The following is a 21,024-nucleotide window of genomic DNA, read 5'->3' as shown; positions in this document are numbered from 1 at the left end:
ACTTAGGCAGATAGACTGAGAAAGTTCGGGAAACTCTGGTATAAAGTAAATGTCAGCTAATTTCAGTGTTGTTCAGACTTTGTTCTCTGATCACAAAACAATTAAATGAGAAATCAGTGAATGAGATAGTTACAAAAACCTCATAATTGTGGGAAAAAAGTAAGCACTTCTAAATACCTTGGGCATCAAGAAATCCTAATGGAAATTAGTTAATACCAAGGTATGAGCAATAGGAAGATGCTACATGTCAGAACCTGTGCAATACAGTTGAAGTGTTACTTTACAAGAGAAGTTTATAGCAAGTAGAGAATAAAAAAATAGGAATTTAAGGGACTTACCTGGTGGCGCAGTGGTTAAGAATCTGCCTGCCAGTGCAGGGGATACAGGTTCGAGCCCTGGTCCGGGAAGATCCCACATGCCGCGGAGCAACTAAGCCCGTGCGCCACAGCTACTGAGCCTGTGTGCTACAACTACTGAAGCCCGTGCGCCTAGAGCCCGTGCTCCGCAACTAGAGAAGCCACTGCAATGAGAAGCCCACCCACTGCAATGAAGAGTAGCCTCCGCTCGACACAACTAGAGAAAGCCCGCACACAGCAACAAAGACCCAACGCAGCCAAAAATAAATAAATAATTAAAAAAAAAAAAAAGTACACCCATCACTCAGCACCCTGCTTCCTTGATTCTTAGCATTTTCCCATATTTGCCTTATTCTCACTTTCTCTCTGATATATATGTGTGTGTGTGTGTGTATGTGTGTGTGTGTGGATATATATATATATATATATATAGTGGCGTGGTGCCCCCTTACACCCTTAATACATCGTTAATACATCAGTTCATACACCTTTCAACGTAACCACAGTGTGTTTGTCAAGTTCACATAGATAAATTTCTACTATCTAATCCTTAGGCCCCCACTCATAGTTTGCTAGTTTTTCCCAATAATGTCCTTTATAAACCCAAGATCCAGTCCAGGATTAGACATTGCAGTTAGTTGTCATGTTTCTTAAGTCTCATTCGATCCAGTAGTTCTTCAGTCTTTATCCTTTATGACAGTGTATTTGAAGAGTACAGACTGGTTTTTTAATAGAATGGCAGATTTGGGTTTGTCTGACTTTTCTCAGGTGGTTGTTATTACTACTGCTACCACTACTATTATTGTTATTATTTTGGTCAGGAGTACCACCAAGGTGATATTGTTTTCTTAGTACATCAGACCAGAAGGCATACCATGTTGATTTTTCCTTTACTCTTTTTTTTTTAAGGTATTTGAAAATTTTTTTCTTTTTAATTTTTATTGGAGTGTAGTTGATTTACAATGTTGTGTTAGTTTCAGGTGTACAGCAAAGTGAATCAGCTATACATATACATATATCCACTCTTTTAGATTCTTTCCCATATAGGCCATTACAGGGTATTGAGTAGAGTTCCCTGGGTTATACAGAGTCTTCCTTTACTCTTTTTTTTTTTTTAATGTCACCTTTTTAAAAAAAATTATTTATTTATTTATTTTTTGGCTGCATTGGGTCTTTGTTACTGCGCGCGGGCTTCCTCTAGTTGCAGCGAGCGGGAGCTACTCTTTGTTGCGGTGCGCAGGCTCCTCGTTGCGGTGGCTTCTCTTGTTGTGGAGCACGGGCTCTAGGCGCACGGGCTTCAGTAGTTGTAGCACGCGGGCTTAACAGTTGTGGCTCACGGGCTCTAGAGTGCAGGCTCAGTAGTTGTGGCGCACGGGCTTAGTTGCTCCATGGCATGTGGAATCTTCCCGGACCAGGGCTTGAACCCGTGTCCCCTGCATTGGCGGGTGGATTCTTAACCACTGCGCCACCAGGGGAGCCCTCTTCTTTTTCTCTTGATGATAACCTTTGCCACTTGGTCAAGATGCTGTCTGCCAAGTTTTTCCTCTATAAATTAATAAGTATTTTGTGGGGAGCCACTTGGGACTATAAAATGTGAATGCATGGATTTTCATATTTGTGAGTTGCATTAATTTTAAAATAATGTAGAATTAATTATTTGAGTAGTTACTAAAGAAGTATGCTGTGATATAATTTAAAGTTGGTAATCTCTTAAGGATTAACATATACATAAGCATCTGTTTAAACATGCTTACTTGTACATAGCACACAAGTAGATGTCATGCAGATAAGCCAGTAAGCTTCAGATGTCTATTTCTAGTTTTAATTTTCTGTTTGATCTGAATTTTAACCTCAATATCAATATCTCATCAATAGCTTTCTATTGTAATCAAACACTTCTGTAAATATTGTTTTGAAGACTAGAAGGTCGTGAAATTTTAAATTGAAAAGAATCTTAGATATCATTTAGTCTTTTATCTAATTTATTTTGACTTAATCCTGTAGACAAACTAAAATCTTAGAGGAAATTTTGGTTTAATCTGTATATTATGTAAAATGGCACAGGTTGCCATTACAAACAGTTGAAATCCCATAAAATGTAGAAGTATTCTGCTGTTACAAAAGCCAGATAGGGGACTTCCCTGGCGGTCCAGTGGTTAACACTCTGCGCTTCCACTGCAGGGGGCACAGGTCCAATCCCTGATTGGGGAACTAAGATCCCACATTGCTGTGCTGTGCAGTCAGAAAAAAAAAAGAAAAAGAAAGGTTAAGATGATTAAAAAAACAAAAAAGAAAAGCCAGATAGCAAGAGTTTAAATCTGAGATTATAGCAAATAGATAGCATTTATGCTAATGAATTCCCATTCCCCCCACTCCCAACAAACATACAAACCTTAACATTTTAGAAGTAAACTCTTTTTCATTAAGCTGACTTCTTAATAAATTGCTTCAGGCAACCATTAGCAGTAAGTTGAAGAAAGCTAGCATACTAGTTGAAATATATTTGCTAGACTTTTATAATAATAATAATTTAAATTTAAAAATTTAAATCTTCACTACAGATTAGGAGGCACAGTATTGGTCAAAACAGTTGGTGCTTAATAAATTTTGTGTCTGTGTGTGTGAATGCTGGCCTTTAAACCAGTTAATTTTGTTATCAAATCCAGAATGTGGCCTGTCATTGGTTTGCAGTATACACATTTAATTCATATTATCCTTATGTAGAGATTTTGTGCTTGTTTCATAGTTGCCTGATAAAGTTGAAATAATTTTAGTGGATTTTTCATTAACAGCAGCCTTCACGACTTCTTAGCTATTTATTGGTTGTCTTTCAGAACAAAAGAGATGAACACTTACTGAAAAAAAGAAATGTTCCCCAAGAAGAAAGTTTAGAAGATTCAGATGTTGATGCTGATTTTAAAGCAGTAAGTTACCTTGTTCTTATAAGGTGTTTTAAAAATAATTTTTGTAATAACCAGAGAACTTCATTCTCAATCTAAGACCAGTTTTACAATGATAATTAAGGCATATTAACTCTTATCTTTAGTAAATAGATTATTCAATAAATGTAATTTTGCTGTTAAACTCTTTGCTGAACTATCTTTTTTTCTTTTGAAGCAAAATGTAACACTAGAAGCTATATTGCAGGTATGTTATTAATTTAATATTTTCATTTTGAAGTATTTTGAAATTGATTTTTTTTTAATTTCTGAAATTTACATTTGGTGTTGCAGAATGCCACAAGTGATAACCCAGTGGTCCAGTTGAGTGCTGTCCAGGCTGCAAGGTAAGTACTGATTTGTCCAGAGAGAGAATTAGGTGTCACGCCTAGGGTGTCTTAGCTCATAGTCTAGAAGTGGTACATTGTTATTTCTGTTCATACTTTGAAAATTATAGCAGTTAACTTCTTGTATTTCTTTTTCTAGAAAGCTATTATCCAGTGACAGAAATCCACCAATTGATGACCTAATAAAATCTGGGATTTTACCAATTCTAGTGAAATGTCTAGAAAGGGATGATAAGTAAGTATGGATTTGACTCCCTGTTCACTTTTTTCAGCTAACTGAAAATTTGTGATTATTATTTAACCAGTGGGTTCCATTTGGTTTTGCATTTATCACATTTGTCATTTGTCATGTATTTTAATGTAATTTTCTTATTCTGTGATCATACTCAGTAGACCTAAAGTGCTTCTCTTTTCAGTTTATGAAGTGTGTGTATATTTTCTAGGAAAATTTTAGCTTCTGTTTATTGTCTATTCTAACTTATCTCAAATATTTATAGTCTTTATTTGTTAGTTGGTTTTTTTTTTTAAGTAATATTTTAAAACAACCCAAATAGTGTTTGAGTCACTCTTTGCTTATGAGTCTATATATAGATTAAACTCATGACTTGAGTCAACATGAATGGTTTCCAGAACTGAGTAGCTCTTTCTTACCCTGGGAGTATTCCAGCTGATCTACTGATACTCTGAGAAGTCTTTAACAGAACTCCAACCATGATTAGTTGTCTATCATCATGGTTTTTATTTGTGGTAAATTAAAAATAAGAGGGCAGATTATAATTTTCCAGAATAGAAAGGGAAAAACACCACTTGGTATCTTTTGAGGTACTGGCCCCATTTCTGTTAGTGTTTAGAGAGATCTCGGTGTGCTATATCTTAAACTTCATCAGTTTGAGTTAAGTGGGGAGAATGTAAGTTTCAACTCCAAAATACATTAAAACAAAGGCTAATTTTGCATTTAAGGGGCGTTTAGACTTGGGATATTTTGCTAAGTGTTGTCTGTGAGATTTTCAGGTGACTAGATAAAATGGTGGTATATAAATGTTTCTACTAAGGGTTTTCATTATTTAAAAATACTTCTGCTTTGATTATGTGCCACAACGTCCCTCCAAAAGCCCATAATACTTTTTTAATACTATCGTATATATTTTCTATAACAAGATTTATTTAAGTAAAAATAAGTTTATTTCAATTGTTAAACAAAAATTCTATTTACCTCTACTTTTAAGGCCCTCTTTTTGTTCTTGATTTGCTTTTCTTTCTTCTTCTTCTTCTCCTTCTTCTCCTTCTCCTTCCTCTCCTTTTTTTTTACTTTTTGGTCTTTGGCATGGGCTCATTTGTGTGGGTGTATCTGTGAAATACAGCATATATACAGAAGAATATGCTAAAATGTATGCAGACCTATGTAACTACCACCCAAAGTAAAAATAGAAAACTACCACCAGTCGGTGGTCTCGATCTGACCTGGTGAATTTGTCATGGGAAATTGTGTCATAATATAAAAGGCCCATAGACTTTGGAGCCAAATAGACCTTGGTTTAAATCCAGGGTTTGTTGCTGACCAAAACCCAAGTAACATTTGAGCCTCAGATACCTCATCAATAAAATTTAGGTGGTTGTGAGGAATGAAAATAATATAAACAAAACACTATACAATATCAAGCATATAATACGTATTCATTTATTATTTACTTACTGCACTCATTATTTTTTCTGTCTTCTCTTTTTTTCAAATGACATCTTAGAAGACTTTCTCTAGCTTTGTAATTGTATTTTTTACGTCTTTATGTTCTCTCATTTAAGGCCCTCATTGTCAGTATTTTGCCAAGCCACCTAGCCTAGTTTAATAACCCTTCTAGTTCTAGTCTGAGACAACATAAACTGTCTCATCATCTTTGATCTTACCATCCCTTTATTTCTCCTCAGCCTCGATACCCTCTTATTTCTTGCCTTTTGCCAAAGTTCATCATGTACTTCTTGTCTGCTCCTTCATTTTCTCATCTGTTCCATCTTTTTAACCTCACCGCTTGCTGTATCGCTGACATTTATTCTCCTTAAAACCTTTTCCTTCTCGGATCTCTCTAACCTTTTGATATTAACAACCTCACTCTCTTTCTCTGATATTTACAGAGTTTCTTCTAAGTCCCTAACCTTTGGCTCCCCTTGGTTTTTGCTCACTACCACCCCCTGCTACCTTGGTATTCTATTTAAAAGAATTTGTGTTTTTCAGCTATCTATCCTAACTTAATGTAGATAATTTCTTAACAGATTTTTCCTACATTGGCCTTTAATCTTTTTTATCTATTCTGCATGGACTCCAACAGTGTTTTTTTTACTTCACTTTTCAGTAACACTCTATACTTAGTATGTCTGTAGAATAAATTCCAAGTTCTGAAGCCTGAGATTTGAGTCCTACTCCCCATACCACACAGACAAACTTAGGTAACCTACCCTTCCAGTTTCATCCCATGTTATATTTTTGCATACCTTCTTGGCTTTAGCTCTCTTGATCCCTTCATAGTCATCTGTACACATCATGATCATCCCACCCATGATACTTTTATTTGTATTTACAGCTGTCAGTGCCTTTCTTTCTTTATCCCTCTTTGAAAATCTAGTTCAGTTTTCCCTTTCTTTGTGAGGTCTTCCATCACCATTCCAAATTATAATGATCTCATCCTTTCAGCAAAATTATGTAGCCTTGTAATATCTCTGGTATGTAAAGCAGATGATGTGGAATCACAGCTCTAAGACCTGTCTAGAGGTTGTGGCAGTGATTCAACTGAGATGATGAGGGCTTCAGCTAACACAGTGATATTAGGGATGGTGCTATAAATATAAGAAATATTTAAGAGGTAAAATTGATATGACCCTATTGATTAGATGTCTGTGGGAGAGGAAGGAGTCAAGGAAAATAATGACTGGCTAAAAGTTGCAACTACCGGACTTCCCTGGTGGTGCAGTGGTTAAGAATCCGCCTGCCAATGCAGGGGACACGGGTTCGAGCCCTGGTCCTGGAAGATCCCACATGCTGCAGAGCAACTAAGCCCGTGCACCACAACTACTGAGCCTGCGCTCTAGAGCCCGCGAGCCACAACTACTGAGCCTGTGTGCCACAACAGCTGAAGCCCGAGCGCCTAGAGCCTGTGCTCCACAACAAGAGAAGCCACAGCAATGAGAAGCCTGCACACCACAGCAAAGAGCAGCCCCCGCTCACCGCAACTAGAGAAAGCCCATGCAGAGCAATGAAGACCCAACGCAGCCAAAAATAAATAAATTAAAAAAAAAAAATGTTGCAACTACCAATGGACATAAAGAAGTAAGTTTATATTGACTGACTTTGAGAGCAAATGAGACATTCAGGTGGAGATAGCCAACAGGCAGTTGGACATAATAAGACAAAATTCAAGGACAAGGTAAAGGATAACCGTATAATCTGCAGGTCATAAATGTAAATGGTAGTTATGTGTCTAAAGATTTTTTATTGTTTTTTACAGTCCTTCATTACAGTTTGAAGCTGCGTGGGCATTAACTAATATAGCATCAGGAACTTCTGCACAGACTCAAGCTGTTGTACAGTCTAGTAAGTAAATTAGTTAATTTAATTCCTTACTTGCTGGACCCTTTTTTTTTTTTTAAGGGAAGGAAGTGGTGTTTTATTGTAAAGACAGTTTTATTTAAAAATTGTGACTATTATAAGTTACTTATGATAGTTGATATCTTTCCTATAGCTGTCATTAATCTATCATTGAATAATTTTAATTGTGGTTACTAAAAAGTGAATAAGAGTTTTATCTTTTTGGGTCAAGACCATCTCCTAATAATAGGGTTTAAATTTTCTATTCCTAATGTCTCCAAGGTGCTGAATAACTTATGTCTTTTAGCTTGTAACATATATTTTTAAAATTTTGCTTATCTCAGGATGGGCTAACTATTATTAGCATGTTGACCCAAACTGTCAAAAGCTCTTTGAAAAAAACTGGATGTCACCAGGTAGTCTTAAAGTGTGGGACACTTAACTGACTTCAGGTGGTACTTAAGGTGATTCTAGTAGTAAATTCTAGTAGTAAATGATATAGCAATAAGTTACATTGAATCAAGTAGTGAGAATACTATTTTCTTTCACTTTTGTTTTAGATATTTCAGTAATGTCACAGAGAAGATTTCTAGGTAGATGTTAGATGTAACAAAAAGGGAACAGCAGATTTTAGACTAGGGCTTTCAATAGAGACTAGTAGGTACAATTAAATAACAGTGTTTTGTTTTCATTTTTAATTTTTTGGTTATCTTCTATGTATGGTGATTGATACTGGTATTCTATTTACAGAAGTGATGAATAAAATTAGTTAAAATACAAATGTGAGTCGATTCAAACCCTCATACATTGCTGGTGAGAATGTAAAATAGTGCAGCCTCTTTGGAAAACAGTTTATTAAAAGGTTAATCATAGAGTTACCATATGACCCAGCAGTTCCCCTACTACATGGAACCAAGAGATATGAAACCATGTGCACAGAAAGACTTGTACAGAAATGTTTGCAGCAGCATTACTCATATTATTCATAATAGACCCAAAATGGAAATAACCCCAGTATCCATTAGCTGATGAGTAGATAAACAAAATGTGGTATACCATTGAATACTATTCAGCAATAAAAAAAAATGAAATACTTATACATGCTGTAACATGGATAAACCTCAAAAACATTATTCTAAGTGAAAGAATCCAAACAAAAAACGACGTATTATACAAGTTCATTTATATGGCGTGTCCAGAAAAGGAAAGTCTGTAGAGACAGAAAGCAGTAAATGGTTGCCTAGGGCTGGGGGAGAGGGTAGTAGGACTTCTCTGGGTATGGGATTTCTTTTGGGGGTGATAGAAATGTTGTAAAATTAGATTGTGGTGATGCCGACACAACTCTGTATAAATACTAAAACCATTGAATTGTACACTTAAACAGATAAATTATATTGCGTATAAATTATATCTCCATAAAGCTATTAAAAGTGTGAGTCAGTTTTAATTTAAATGTTAAATAAATAATACAGGTAGTGCAAAGATACAGCTAAAATCCTAGAGGTAGTGCACAATTGACTGAAATTTAAGAAAAAGTGATCTAGCTTATGCTTAGTTTCTACAGGTAATGAATATGATACCAGTGTTTTGGAATTTGAGTTAACACATAAGTTATGTAAAGAGTAAGGATTATAATGATAAATTATCTTGAAATATAGGGTAGGCCTGATATGGGGATAATCATTTCTTTAGTTAATCCCATGTCAGCAATTGGATCATATTGACTAAAGTATTATATTCTAAGGTTACATGTTCAGGGTAGAAATTTTTTTTAATGAATTATAGGAAAAATTTTATGCTGCTGTTTTCTTTTAATTAATAATATAATAGCAACTTCTAGACACTGTCAATAGGTCTGTTACTTGAATACTACTAGGGGAAAACACTAAAATTTATTATATTTAGGGTAAAGGTATTTGCCACATTTATTCATTCAGTGAATTATCATTGGGCAACTATAGTGTGCCAAACTCTGTATACAGGCTGAAATCTATGACTCTTCAACATTTTGCAGTGTAAATATTAGTTTTTCTTTATTATAGATGCCGTACCTCTTTTTCTAAGACTTCTCCATTCACCACATCAGAATGTTTGTGAACAAGCAGTATGGGCTTTGGGAAACATTATAGGTAAGTTGAATTTAGGTTTGAAAAGACTCCAATTAAGTATCTTAATTAACTTTTTTCCTACATTGGCATAGCCATTACACACTATGTTTCCTCTAATTTTAATGTGGGTTGACTACCTTCTTGTTTCATAAATACTAACTTAAGATTGTACCTCTTTGAAATGGATATGCAATTTGCTATCAGGATTGGTAGGTTAAATTTGTGTTCCCCAATCAAAATCTGGAGAAATAGCAACACCTGATGCCCTTGACTAATGGTGAGGAAACATAGAACATCAGTGTCCCAACATGAGCCATGGCATACATTTCAGACTTTCTCATCCTGAATGTAATTTTTTTTTTTAAATACAATTTTCATTTCTGTAGGTGATGGTCCTCAATGTAGAGATTATGTCATATCACTGGGAGTTGTCAAACCTCTTCTGTCCTTCATCAATCCCTCCATTCCCATCACCTTCCTTCGGAACGTCACATGGGTCATTGTCAATCTCTGCAGGAATAAGGATCCCCCACCGCCTATGGAGACAGTTCAGGAGGTAAATGAAGACATGCAAAGGCCAGATGGTATATTTTCCCTATGTTTATGCTTTAGATTTTCATGCACAGGGAATGAAATAATGTATATACTGATTTCATTGCAGGTATGAGATATTTAAGTAACATATAATACTTAATTTTGACTCCTGTGAAATAAAAGTTGAGACTCTATGGCACCAGAGTGAATGTCAGTCCACCCTAATTCAAGCAGAAAAATACAAAAGAAGAAAAAAATCTCAGTTTTATTACTACATTGCATTGTTGGTTTAACACTAAAAAAATAAGGGATTGCTGCAGATAAAACTGGTCTGCTTATATGCAAATGTTCTTGAGTGAATTTGCATTAAGTCCAATTGAAATTTCCCTTGATTCCTGACAAAATTAGTACTCTTAATATGTGACATGCTTTGTGTTAAATCTGCTAATTAAAGCAAAGTAAAATCTTTGCTATTTACGTCTAATTTGTAAATGGATCTGAGTATTTTAAGTTTTAAAAAATCCTATGTAACCTTTAATCACTTGACTGTGCAGAGAAATATTGACTGTGAATCTTTAATCTTCGTAATTGATATCCTTCACAATCTTCTGCCACCTCTTGCCCTTATGGAAGGGGTACTTAGTGATTCTCCCTGCTACTGCCCCCTCCCTCCCAGGTTTAAAAGAAGATCTGTAATGCCTGAATTCAACAAACTTTATACTTTATACTGGTCATAATTTTCTTGACTAAATCTGAGGTCGAAAACTTTAATTTGACTCAAGTAGCTAAATAAAATCTTATTTTTACTTTAAGCAGATAAGTGAGACAATGACAACAGTTTTAAGAATAGCTTTTTAATTTTTTTTAATAATGCACTAGTTTTTCTTTTTAATATTTTACTTATTTATTTATTTATTTATTTATTTATTTTTGGCTGTGCCGGGTCTTAGTTGCGGCATGCGGGCTCTTCGTTGCAGCGTGTGGGCTCTGTAGTTGTGGCGCATGGGCTCAGTAGTTGCAGCGTGCAGGCTTAGTTGCCCCGTGGCATGTGGGATCTTAGTTCCTCGACCAAGGATCGAACCCACGTCCCCTGCATTGGAAGGCGGATTCTTAAAATAGCTATACTACATACTTGCATCTCCATTCTTTCCAGTTGACATATGTCATAAAGAAGGTTATTGAAAACAAATGTTTTTCCTTTAAGGTACATTAATCTCTGCCAGACTTACTTGAATATTTCAATTAGACATCTGAAATATTTTTTTGGTTTTTCAGATTGAATTTATCATATTTTTATTTTCCTAATAGAGATTCAAACAAACTTAATGTTGTTTTTCTGGCCCTGCAAATAGTATTTACTGCTTTTTTTAATCACAGTTATTCATTTTTACAAAAACGTCTTCATCAACTCTAGTATTATTTATTGTTTGTCTTCTTTCCTCAGATTTTGCCAGCATTATGTGTCCTCATATACCATACGGACATAAACGTAAGTAAAGCAGAAGCTTAGATGTGGGATTTTGCTCTGGATGGGACTGAAAGGGTTTTTATTATTATTTTTTAAAAGGGTTATTTATTCTTATGCTTTTAATAAGTGTCAGCATATATCTTATTAACTTGTGAAGCTTCCACAATGTATGTGGTTTTCAGAAACAGGATTAAAGTTAAATTAAGTTTGTATCTTACATCATTCCGATAGCAAAAATGCTAACTTTAGAGAAATTATCACATATGTAGTTAATTTAGTTATTTGTATCATAATAGTAGTGTTTTAAAGTATTAATATTTATAAAGTGGTAAAAGCTTTATAAAGCTTCTTCATATTTTTTTAAAATCTCATTTGATTCTTAACATAGGTAGGCTAGATATTATTGTCCCCATTTTACAGAGTAAGAAACTGGGCCTCAGGGAAACATTAAGTGACTTATCCAAAGTTGCAGAGTTTGTAAGGGTCACAGTCGGTATTTAAAACTGAGATCTTCTGATGACAAATCGTGTTTACTTTCTATGAAACCACACTAACGCCCATGCTACAACCTTTTGAGATACAATATTGCAGGATATCAAGTATAGTTTTATTTTTATTTTTTTAACATCTTTATTGGAGGATAATTGCTTTACAGTGGTGTGTTAATTTCTGCTTTATAACAAAGTGAATCAGCTGTACATATACATATATCCCCATATCTCCTCCCTCTTGCGTCTCCCTCCCACCCTCCCTATCCCACCACTCTAGGTGGTCACAAAGCACCGAGCTGATCTCCCTGTGCTATGTGGCTGCTTCCCACTCGCTATCTATTTTACATTTGGTAGTGTATATATGTCTGTGCCACTCTCTCAATTCGTAAAAATATGGAACGCTTCACAAATTTGCGTGTCACCCTTGTGCAGGGGCCATGCTAATCTTCTCTGTATCATTCCAATTTTAGTATATGTGCTGCTGAAGCGAGCACTCAAGCATAGTTTTAAATGCAAAGGCATCTTTACATGATTTGTTCATTACATGAGATTTAGTTAAGCAATTACTATATATATGCCGGCAAATTTTTTATCAGGCAGTCTGAAAATTCTCCTGAATGTAGCAAGGCTAAAAGTTAAATTCTTCCACAGAGTAAAACAATGGATAAATTTCAGTGAAATTTCAGTGAATTTAGAACTGATTCTAGCGTTGATCTAGCATTAATTTGGCTTCTAATGTTCCAACTAAGATCTCTTTCTGATTTGTTGTATGTTTGTGTTTTTATAATCCTATCTTTGTTTATACACACACACACATAATATGTATGTATGTGAGTGTCAGAATTGTGTGTGATTTATCATTGGGATGAAGAAAATGCATCTTTGCTAACATTTCTCAAGAGGCAATGTATAGTTCCTGTATAAATATTGAACTGCACGTTTCGCTAGTTAATTTTAGGACTTAAAGTTCTTAGGAGGGTGTCTTTTAAAGGTAACTAAAGTAACTTTTTATTTGTGAAGTGTTAGCCTGAACTGTCATAAAAATTAAGTGAAAACTGTTTAGTTATATACTGTCCGGTTTTCAAAATGGATGTAAAAGTGACTTAGCAACAGACATAAGTTAATAAATATCTTAAAAGAAAGGGGGAGGAGGTAAAATTCTTTTTATAAATGTATTTGTTGTTATTGAATGCTAAATTTAGTCCTAAGCTTCTGAAAGCCAAAATTAAAAGGCAAATAAGCAAAATATCTGATATTTCCATCAAGACATTTCCCCTAGGACATTATGGAATTGATTATAGGCAAATAAAAGCTTCCACCACCTATTGGTCTTGTTTATTTGAAAGCTAGAGGTATTAAAGTGATGAAGTACTGTAGTTATAAGTATGTTTATCGAGTTTAACAAACACAGATTGTTCCACTTAAGCCAGAATTGCACAGAGAATTGTAGGCACAGAGATGAAGAAGACATAGAGGCCCTGCTCTCTAAGACCTCAACATTAGTAGCAGGTAAAAAGAGTGAATGGAATGAACTTTTGTCAGTTACTTGCTATACTAAATCTGTTTCTATAATCTCCTTTTATCTTACCAGCACCCTTATGAGATAAGTTTTGTTCTCTTATTTTACAAGTAAGGAGATTGAAACTTTGTCAAGTAAAATAACCTAACTAAGGTCATACAGTGCATAAAAGCCATGGCTGAGAATTGAAGCCAAGTCCAAGGCCTATGCTCTTTCATACCATGATCACATAAGCACACAATATGTGTGCAAACAAACAAGAAAGGAAAAGTAAAACAGAGGAATGACCAAAATGCTAGAATTACGGAAGCACATATTCTCTCTGGCAACCAGAAAGCTTCATTGAGGAAGTAACATTTGAAATAAGCATTATAAGGAGATGGTGGTGGAAGTGGTGATAGAAGTGAAAAAGATGATTATGTTAATAGTTAGCATTTATTAAGGGTTTAAAGTGTGCCAGGCACTGTTTTAAGTACTTTTCATATGTTTACTCATTTATTCCTTATAAAAATCCTATGCGATTGGTTACTATAATTATCTCCATCTTACAAACAAGGTAAAAAGAAAACAGATAGTTAAGTAATTTGTCTAAAGTCATACAACTAGAATAAGAAGGATTTTGTCACGTTGAAAGGTCATTTCAGGTACGTGAGGAGCAATAATAAGGAATCAAGAGAACACATGGAGGGTGTGGAGAATACAGGTGGTTAATAAACCAACACGTTTGCTGGGGAGTTAAGTTTCAGGGTTTTGAATGCTGTTTTAAGGAATTTGGGCTTATCTTGTAATCAGTGCAGAGTCATTGAAGATTTTCAGATAGAGGAGTGATATGCTCATGTCCGTTATAGTCAGATAACTTGGAAGAGGCAAGGAGGGTCTGGAATGGGGAAAGTTTGAGTGTAGGCTGGCCTATTTTACTATCATAATAGGTTTAAGGAAGTTGATGAAGGTATGAACCCGAAGCAGTAATGGTTAGGAGAGAGAAAGTGAGTTAGAACTTCAAGAGGAAAGGATCAAAGAGAAGGAGAAGTAAAAATTACTTTGGTTTCTAATTTGGCAATCTAAATGGGTAATAATGCCATGAATCATCAGGAGTCAAGCAAACGGATGAGACTGGTAGAGGAAGATGATGAGTTTATTGTAGGACAGACACATTCATTCTGATTTATTTGTTGTTCCTCTGTAGTAATGTTTCCAGGAAGGAAAAGGCCATACATCTTTGAGATTTATCAGTACTTAAGAGATTCATGAAAATATGGACATGGAGTAAGATTCAGAAAAAGGGCTAAAAATTGAATTCTGAGGAATTCTCTGCATTTGAGCAGTGGTAACAAGGGAAAAGGAACCAGCCAAGGAGTTTTTTAAAGTAGAGAGACGGAAGCATAAATTGTGAAGCAAAGAGTGGGGAAAAAAATAAGGCAGAGGTTTAGCAGGTTCTAGATCATACAGAGTCTTGTATACCACCTTAGGATCCATGTATCCTCTTTATGTAGCTGAGAGGGAGCTACATTATGGATTGATAATTTATACCAGTTATGAGTGGAGTGTAGATTTTAGAGGAAAGTGGAGTTGAGAAGACAGATTGGTGTTGATTTTGTGGTATGAATGAGAGAAAATGAGAACCAGAACCAGAGCTTAGACATTAGGAATAAAAAGACAAGGGAGGACTGTAGATATGTTTAGATGATAAATTTGCTGGGTTTGATATGGGTGGTGAGAGAAGAGAGGAGTCAGGGATAATACCCAACTTTCTAACTTGGGTCTTAGGGTAGGACACAACAGAAAAGACGAATAGCGGCAAGGGGAGGTATAAAACAGCAGGAAAGACTTCATTTATGAGACAGTCACTAGTGAGACTGCTGGAGAAGCTGCGTTAGGGTGTGGAGAGAATTAGGTGGTTTATGGACATTCATATGCCTTTGTGACGTTAGAAGAAGCACTAAATATTGACCCCCGAGGACTAGAGAAGAAATCTGGACTGATTCAGATCAGTCTGTGTTCATTTGCTTTCTAGTTATTGTGCTTCTTAAAGTTAAGGTGCAATTGCAGTGATTCTGTAGCATTTGGTTTTCCTGTCCTTTTTGAAGTTGTTCATCCATGGCTTGACATGCCCAGATAATTCTGAGTATTATCTAACTTTTGATACAAATCTACTGCTGTTACAAATGAAGTTAATCAGTTGTAGCAGATTGGTTATGTGCTGAGACTTGATGGTTAGTGACACTTGATGATATGTCAGGGGTCCCCGAGACCACCTTCAGGTTCAGTGATTTGCTAGAAGGAATCGCTAAGAAGCTTTTACACTCATGCTTGTAATTTATAGCAAAAGGGTACAGATTTGTTTAGGGAAAACTCAGTCTTTTCCTTCCTGTATAGGGAAAAACCCAGTTCTTCCCTACGGTGCATATCTCTCCTATGTGTCTCCTTCACTACTTGTACAGAACACTTCACTGCTCATATTCTGGTCACCAAATGTGTTGAGCAGGGCTGGGGGGGAGGGTGCCCCACAACAACAAGTAAGTCTCTGTGACCCACTAGGTGTCCTACAATTTAATTCAGTTCCAACACTACCCAGAAATAGTGTCAGATCCCACAGGTTAAGGACTCAGTCCCACATGATGGCCACCTCTTCCCCCAGCCCACAGGCACACTTCAGATGCCAGTCACAAAGTCACAAGCCCTGTGCTTCTGACCACCCAGCTATAGATTAGAGGTTTCAAAGACCCCCTCCTTGGGTTCTATTAATTTGCTAGAGCAGCTCAAAGAACTCAGGGAAACAGTTACATTTACTAGTTTATTAAAGGATATGATAAAAGATACAGATGAACAGCCAGATGAAGAGATACATAGGGCGAGATCTGGGAGGGTCCTATCCCCGTGAAGTTGGGGTATGTCAGCCTCCTGGTGTGGGTGTGTTCGCCAGCCGGGAAGCTTTTCACACCCCCCGCTGTTGGGATTTTATGGAGGTTTCCAAATGTAGGCATGATCAGTTGTGAACTCTGCTTCTAGCCCCTCTCCACTCTCTGGAGAGTGAGGAGCAGGGCTGAAATTTCCAAGCTTCTAGTCATGGCTCGGTCTTTCTGGTGACCAGCCTTCATCCAGGGGGCCATCCAGGAGGCCGTCCAGAGTTACCTCATTAGAGCAAAAGATGCTCCTAGTGCTCTTATCACTTAGGACATTACAAGGGTGTCAGGATGGGGTCAAAGACCAGATATTGGAAAAAGAGATGCTCTTAATGTTCTTACCACTTAGGAATTTATAAGGTTTTAGAGCCCTGTGCTAGAAACTGGGGGCAGAGACTAGTATATTTCTTACCATTTCACAAGATTAAAATCAACAAAGGCTAAAGGTACATAGGGCAGAGTTTAGGAGGACCCAGGTGCAAGTTTCCAGTTGTCCTTTCCCAGTAGATTGGTAAGGACAATACTTTATTCTCCCATCAACCATGTGTGGCGACACATATCAAGTATTACCAACCAGGAAGCTCCTGAACTTTGATGTGTCCAGGGTTTTTACTGGGGAGTCAGTCACATAGGCTGACTGACCTTAACTACTCAGTCTCTATCCCCTCCCAGGAGTCAGACTGATACAGTGTGGCCCAGGGTCTTAGGAATGCAATGTTATTAATAAGCAGGATAATCCCAGGGCTCAGAGGTTATCTTGAAGGAGCTGATCAAGGACCAGTCCTTTCTTTGGAATGTATAGGATTTGAGCACCCTGAGCTTACTCAGTTACCCTTTACTGCATATAAGGATAAGTATGCAGTTTTAACTTGGTTCAGCTCTAGTTGTCTCTAAAGCATGTGTGATGTTAACATTCCATAGACATTCTACAGACACCTAGGAAATGCTGTACATGTTAATAGCAGTTTTCGGTAAGGGTGCCTAACAGGACATTTTTTGTTAGCATATTTACTGGAGGTGGTAAAAATTGGTAAAGCTCTTTGAGCTGAGTATATTATTGTTTGGAGACTTCGGATTGCTAGAGATTTTCCTTTGGTTCATAAGATACCAGTTTTCAAGAAGTTTGTTCAATACATTGACCCTTTGAGTTGCCTGTCTTTTCCGTGTGTGTATGTGTCTCATACTGTGTGTCTAGAGATCAGCTTTCTAGCAGTCTTCAAGTACATGAAATATTGCTGAAGTAAAAAATTTTAAATGTTTCTAGCCCAGAAGAAGACATAGTGAAAAATAAAGTAGCTCAGGATTGCCAAAGACTTCATTGGCACATGATTAATCTGACTATTAGCTGGAAGGAAAAGAGTTCACTCATTGACTATTAGTGACTGTAAAAGCCAGACATTTTACCATAGAAATCCAGAAAAAGGGAAAAACCAAGAAAAAAGAATATTGGAGGAGGTGTAAAATAGCAGAAGCAGCTCAGATGGGAAAAGGCAGCAAAAGGTAAAATTACAAATGTCAAAGACATTGAGCAGCTGTTAGCCTGATTATGGAGATGAGGAAAGCAAACTGATGAAAATAGAAAAAACTAGAATAGCCTGATAATCTTGTGCTGTGAATTTCAAAGTTTTAAAGCATTTTTAAAATGAGATTTTCAGTGAAGGCCCAATATATTATAAAACAAAATTAAAGAGAGACTAGGAGAGTCTTTACAGCTTCAGGGGGCCTGTGACCTAGCTATAGCTTACTTTCCCCCACCGGCCTTTGAGGTGGTGTCATGAAGATCGAACCAAAAACCATTAATTGATCTCAGCTTAGAAATCTTAAATATTTCATTTTTCTAGGCTATTGTATATTAGAAAAGAATGGTTTTCTGCTAATAGTAGGGAGGTATAATGGAAAAAAGTTACCTTTCATTTAGCAGCTTCCTAAAACATCACAGGCCAAGGCAACCAAGTATTGTTCTGCACAGTATTCCATTTTGTGGCTATGGTTTATTCAAACACACTATTTTGGGTAGGCATTTAGGCCGTTTCTTGAATTTTGCAAATATGAATAATGTAGCGGGCAGTAATCCTGTATGTTTTAATATTACTGGAGATATATTTCAGGGTAAATTCCTAGAAGCAGATTGCTAGGTCAAAGAGTGAATGCATTATAATTTTTGTTATACACTGCCAAATTCCCTGCCTTAGGGGCTGTGCCATTTGCATTCCCAGCAGCAACATACAAAAGTGACTTTCTTCATGGCCTTGTCCATGTGTTGTCATTTTTAAATTTTTGCCACTCTATGAGAAACTGTATCTCATTTTTAATATGTGTTTCACTTGTTGTGAGTGAAGTTGACCTTGATTTCATATGTTGAAGAACCATTTTTACATCTTTGCAAATAGCCTGTTCATCTTTATTGCTCATTTTCCATCAGATTTTTGGTCTCTTTTCCTTGGCTTTTAAGAGCTCTTTATGTATTAAGGACATTAACTCTTTATTTGTGAGATATATATATAGTCAAATATTTTCCTAATTTGTCCTTTGACTTTGATATATTTTGGCAGGCAGTTTTCTCCTTTTTATGTAATCAGATTTATCAGTCATTCCTTTTGTTGAATCTAGATTTTTTTCCTGAGTTACAGATGTTTTATTATGTTAAGGAAATATCCATAAAATCCCATTTTGAGTGTTGACATCAAGAATGAGTGTTGGAATTTTTCAGTGTCTATGAAGATGATTATATGATTTTCTCCGTAAGTCTATTAATATGACATATATTGATATTCCTAAAATTGAACCATCCTTGCATTCCTTGAGAAATCCCACTTGATTATCATATATTATTTTCTTAATATAGTATGGGATCCTTTTCACTAATATTTTATTCAGAATTTTTACATCTCTATGCACATAAGAGATATTGGTCTACAGTTTTTTTATGCTATCTTTATTCGGTATTAATATTGTATTTTTATTGCATTTTACAAGTTTAGGTATCAACATTATGCTTCATTTGTTTTCTATGCTCTGGAACAATTTATATAGCCTGGGGTCTATCTGATCTTTGAAGATTTGGTAGTTTCCCCCTTGAAACCTTTTGGGTCTTGATACTTGTGTGATTAGTTCCCTGATAATTTTCTCTATTTTTGCTACGGAAATTGGCTTGTTTAAGCTCTCAATTTCTAGTGAGGTTAGTTTTTTGTAAACTACTGTCCTAGGAAATTATTCATTTCATCTAGGTTTTCAATTTTGCTTACATTTAAATGTGCAAAGTAATCTCTTCATGATTATTTTGTTTTAATTTACTGTTTCAAGAGTTATTTTCTTCATTATTTCTTATTTTGTACATTTGTGCTCCTCCTACCACTTTTCTAATTAACTAGGACTTTTTTTCAATTTTTTCAAAGAACTAGGGTTCTGATTTTTAATTAGATCTGTGGCTTTTCTGTTCTTTACCTCATTACTTTCTACTTTTGTACTTACTGTTTCTTTTTGCTTTCTTTTGGTTTGCTCTGTTCTTTTTTTTTTTTAATTTATTTATTTTTGGCTGCGTTGGGTTTACATTGCTGCGCACAGGCTTTCTCTAGTTGCGGTGAGGGGGGCTCCTCTTCCTTGTGGTGCGTGGGCTTCTCATTGCAGTGGCTTCTCTTGTGGAGCACGGGCTCTAGGCGCATGGGCTTCAGTAGTTGTGGCTCGCGGGCTCAGTAGTTGTGGCTTGCAGGCTCAGTAGCTGTGGCTCGGGGGCTCTAGAGCTCAGGCTCAGTAGTTGTGGCACACAGGCTTAGTTGTTCTGCGGCATGTGGGATCTTTCCGGCCCAGGGCTCGAACCCGTGTCCCCCGCACTGTGCCACCAGGGAAGTCCCTGCTCTGTTCTTTTTCTAGCTTTTTATTTGGGATCTATTTTCATTCTTTTAAGTTCTGTTGTATACATTTTTAAGGCTATGAACTTGCCTTTGAACACTGCTTTAAGTAAATCCCATAGATTCTGACATGTGGTGTTTTCATTATAATTTTCTAGAAAATTTTTTCTGTTTTGTTGTTTTTTTTTTTAATCCGAGTTGTTTAATATAAGGCTCTTAAATTTCCATATGGTATTTTGGTATTTATTAATATCTAATTTTATTGCCTTGTAATAGTTTTATAATATTTCTGCTTTATGTAATTGATGTTTTCTTTGAACCTAATAATATTTTTGTGCTCCATATGCAAGTTTATTATCTGTTATCAGGTTTAAATTTCGATGTATATTTATAAAATCTATATCCTCACTTTTTATCTACTTGACTTCTCATACTGACAACAGTGTATGAAAAATCTTTTATCAGTATATTTTTATTTTTTTCTTGCATCTTTTTAGTTTCTCCTTTGTAGTGGTATTTACAGGGTTACTTAGTGAATAGATGTTTTTAACAGTTACATATTCATTATAAATTGTGGGATATAGCTTTACAAAGTAGCCTTCTTTATTCTTTGTAATACTTTGTAGAATGAATTCTGCTGGTCTGCTAACAGGATTGCAGTCTCTGCTTTGTTATCATTTACTTGGTGTACCTTTGCTTGTCCCTTTATTTTTAGCCTTTTTGAATGACTGTTTTAGGTGTGTCTCTTGTATACAACATAGAATTGGGTTTTGTTTTAGGAGCCAATTTGAAAATCTTTTTCTTGTTACAGGTGAGTTAAGCCTGTTTCATATTGTTTGATATGTTTGGTTTCAACTCTGTCCTGTTATTTTGTGTTATAATTTCTGTGTGTTTTATTTTCTACTTAGTGTTCTTTCTTCTCTCTTTTAAAAATTTC

The 21,024-nt window shown here is 35.9% G+C and overlaps 1 protein-coding gene and 1 non-coding gene across 2 annotated transcripts in view; one reads left to right on the top strand and one right to left on the bottom strand.

Annotated features, from left to right (window-relative positions):
• Positions 1-21,024, top strand: part of KPNA3 (karyopherin subunit alpha 3) — an 89,058-nt gene that overhangs the window by 57,610 nt on the left and 10,424 nt on the right. The window contains exons 3-10 of the mRNA XM_061171191.1: positions 3,191-3,280; positions 3,474-3,503; positions 3,590-3,642; positions 3,782-3,877; positions 7,137-7,222; positions 9,259-9,345; positions 9,711-9,880; positions 11,303-11,347. Coding sequence (XP_061027174.1) covers positions 3,191-3,280; positions 3,474-3,503; positions 3,590-3,642; positions 3,782-3,877; positions 7,137-7,222; positions 9,259-9,345; positions 9,711-9,880; positions 11,303-11,347 — 657 coding nt within the window. The remainder of the gene's footprint in view (positions 1-3,190; positions 3,281-3,473; positions 3,504-3,589; positions 3,643-3,781; positions 3,878-7,136; positions 7,223-9,258; positions 9,346-9,710; positions 9,881-11,302; positions 11,348-21,024) is intronic.
• LOC133076695 (U6 spliceosomal RNA) lies at positions 12,205-12,311 on the bottom strand. The gene has a single exon (XR_009697585.1). It is a non-coding gene; the product is annotated as a U6 spliceosomal RNA (small nuclear RNA).

Source organism: Eubalaena glacialis, chromosome 16, assembly GCF_028564815.1.
Source record: "Eubalaena glacialis isolate mEubGla1 chromosome 16, mEubGla1.1.hap2.+ XY, whole genome shotgun sequence".
Lineage (NCBI taxonomy): Eukaryota > Metazoa > Chordata > Mammalia > Artiodactyla > Balaenidae > Eubalaena > Eubalaena glacialis.
Note: the sequence above shows the minus strand (reverse complement) of the source record. Positions and strands in the feature narration are given on the sequence as shown.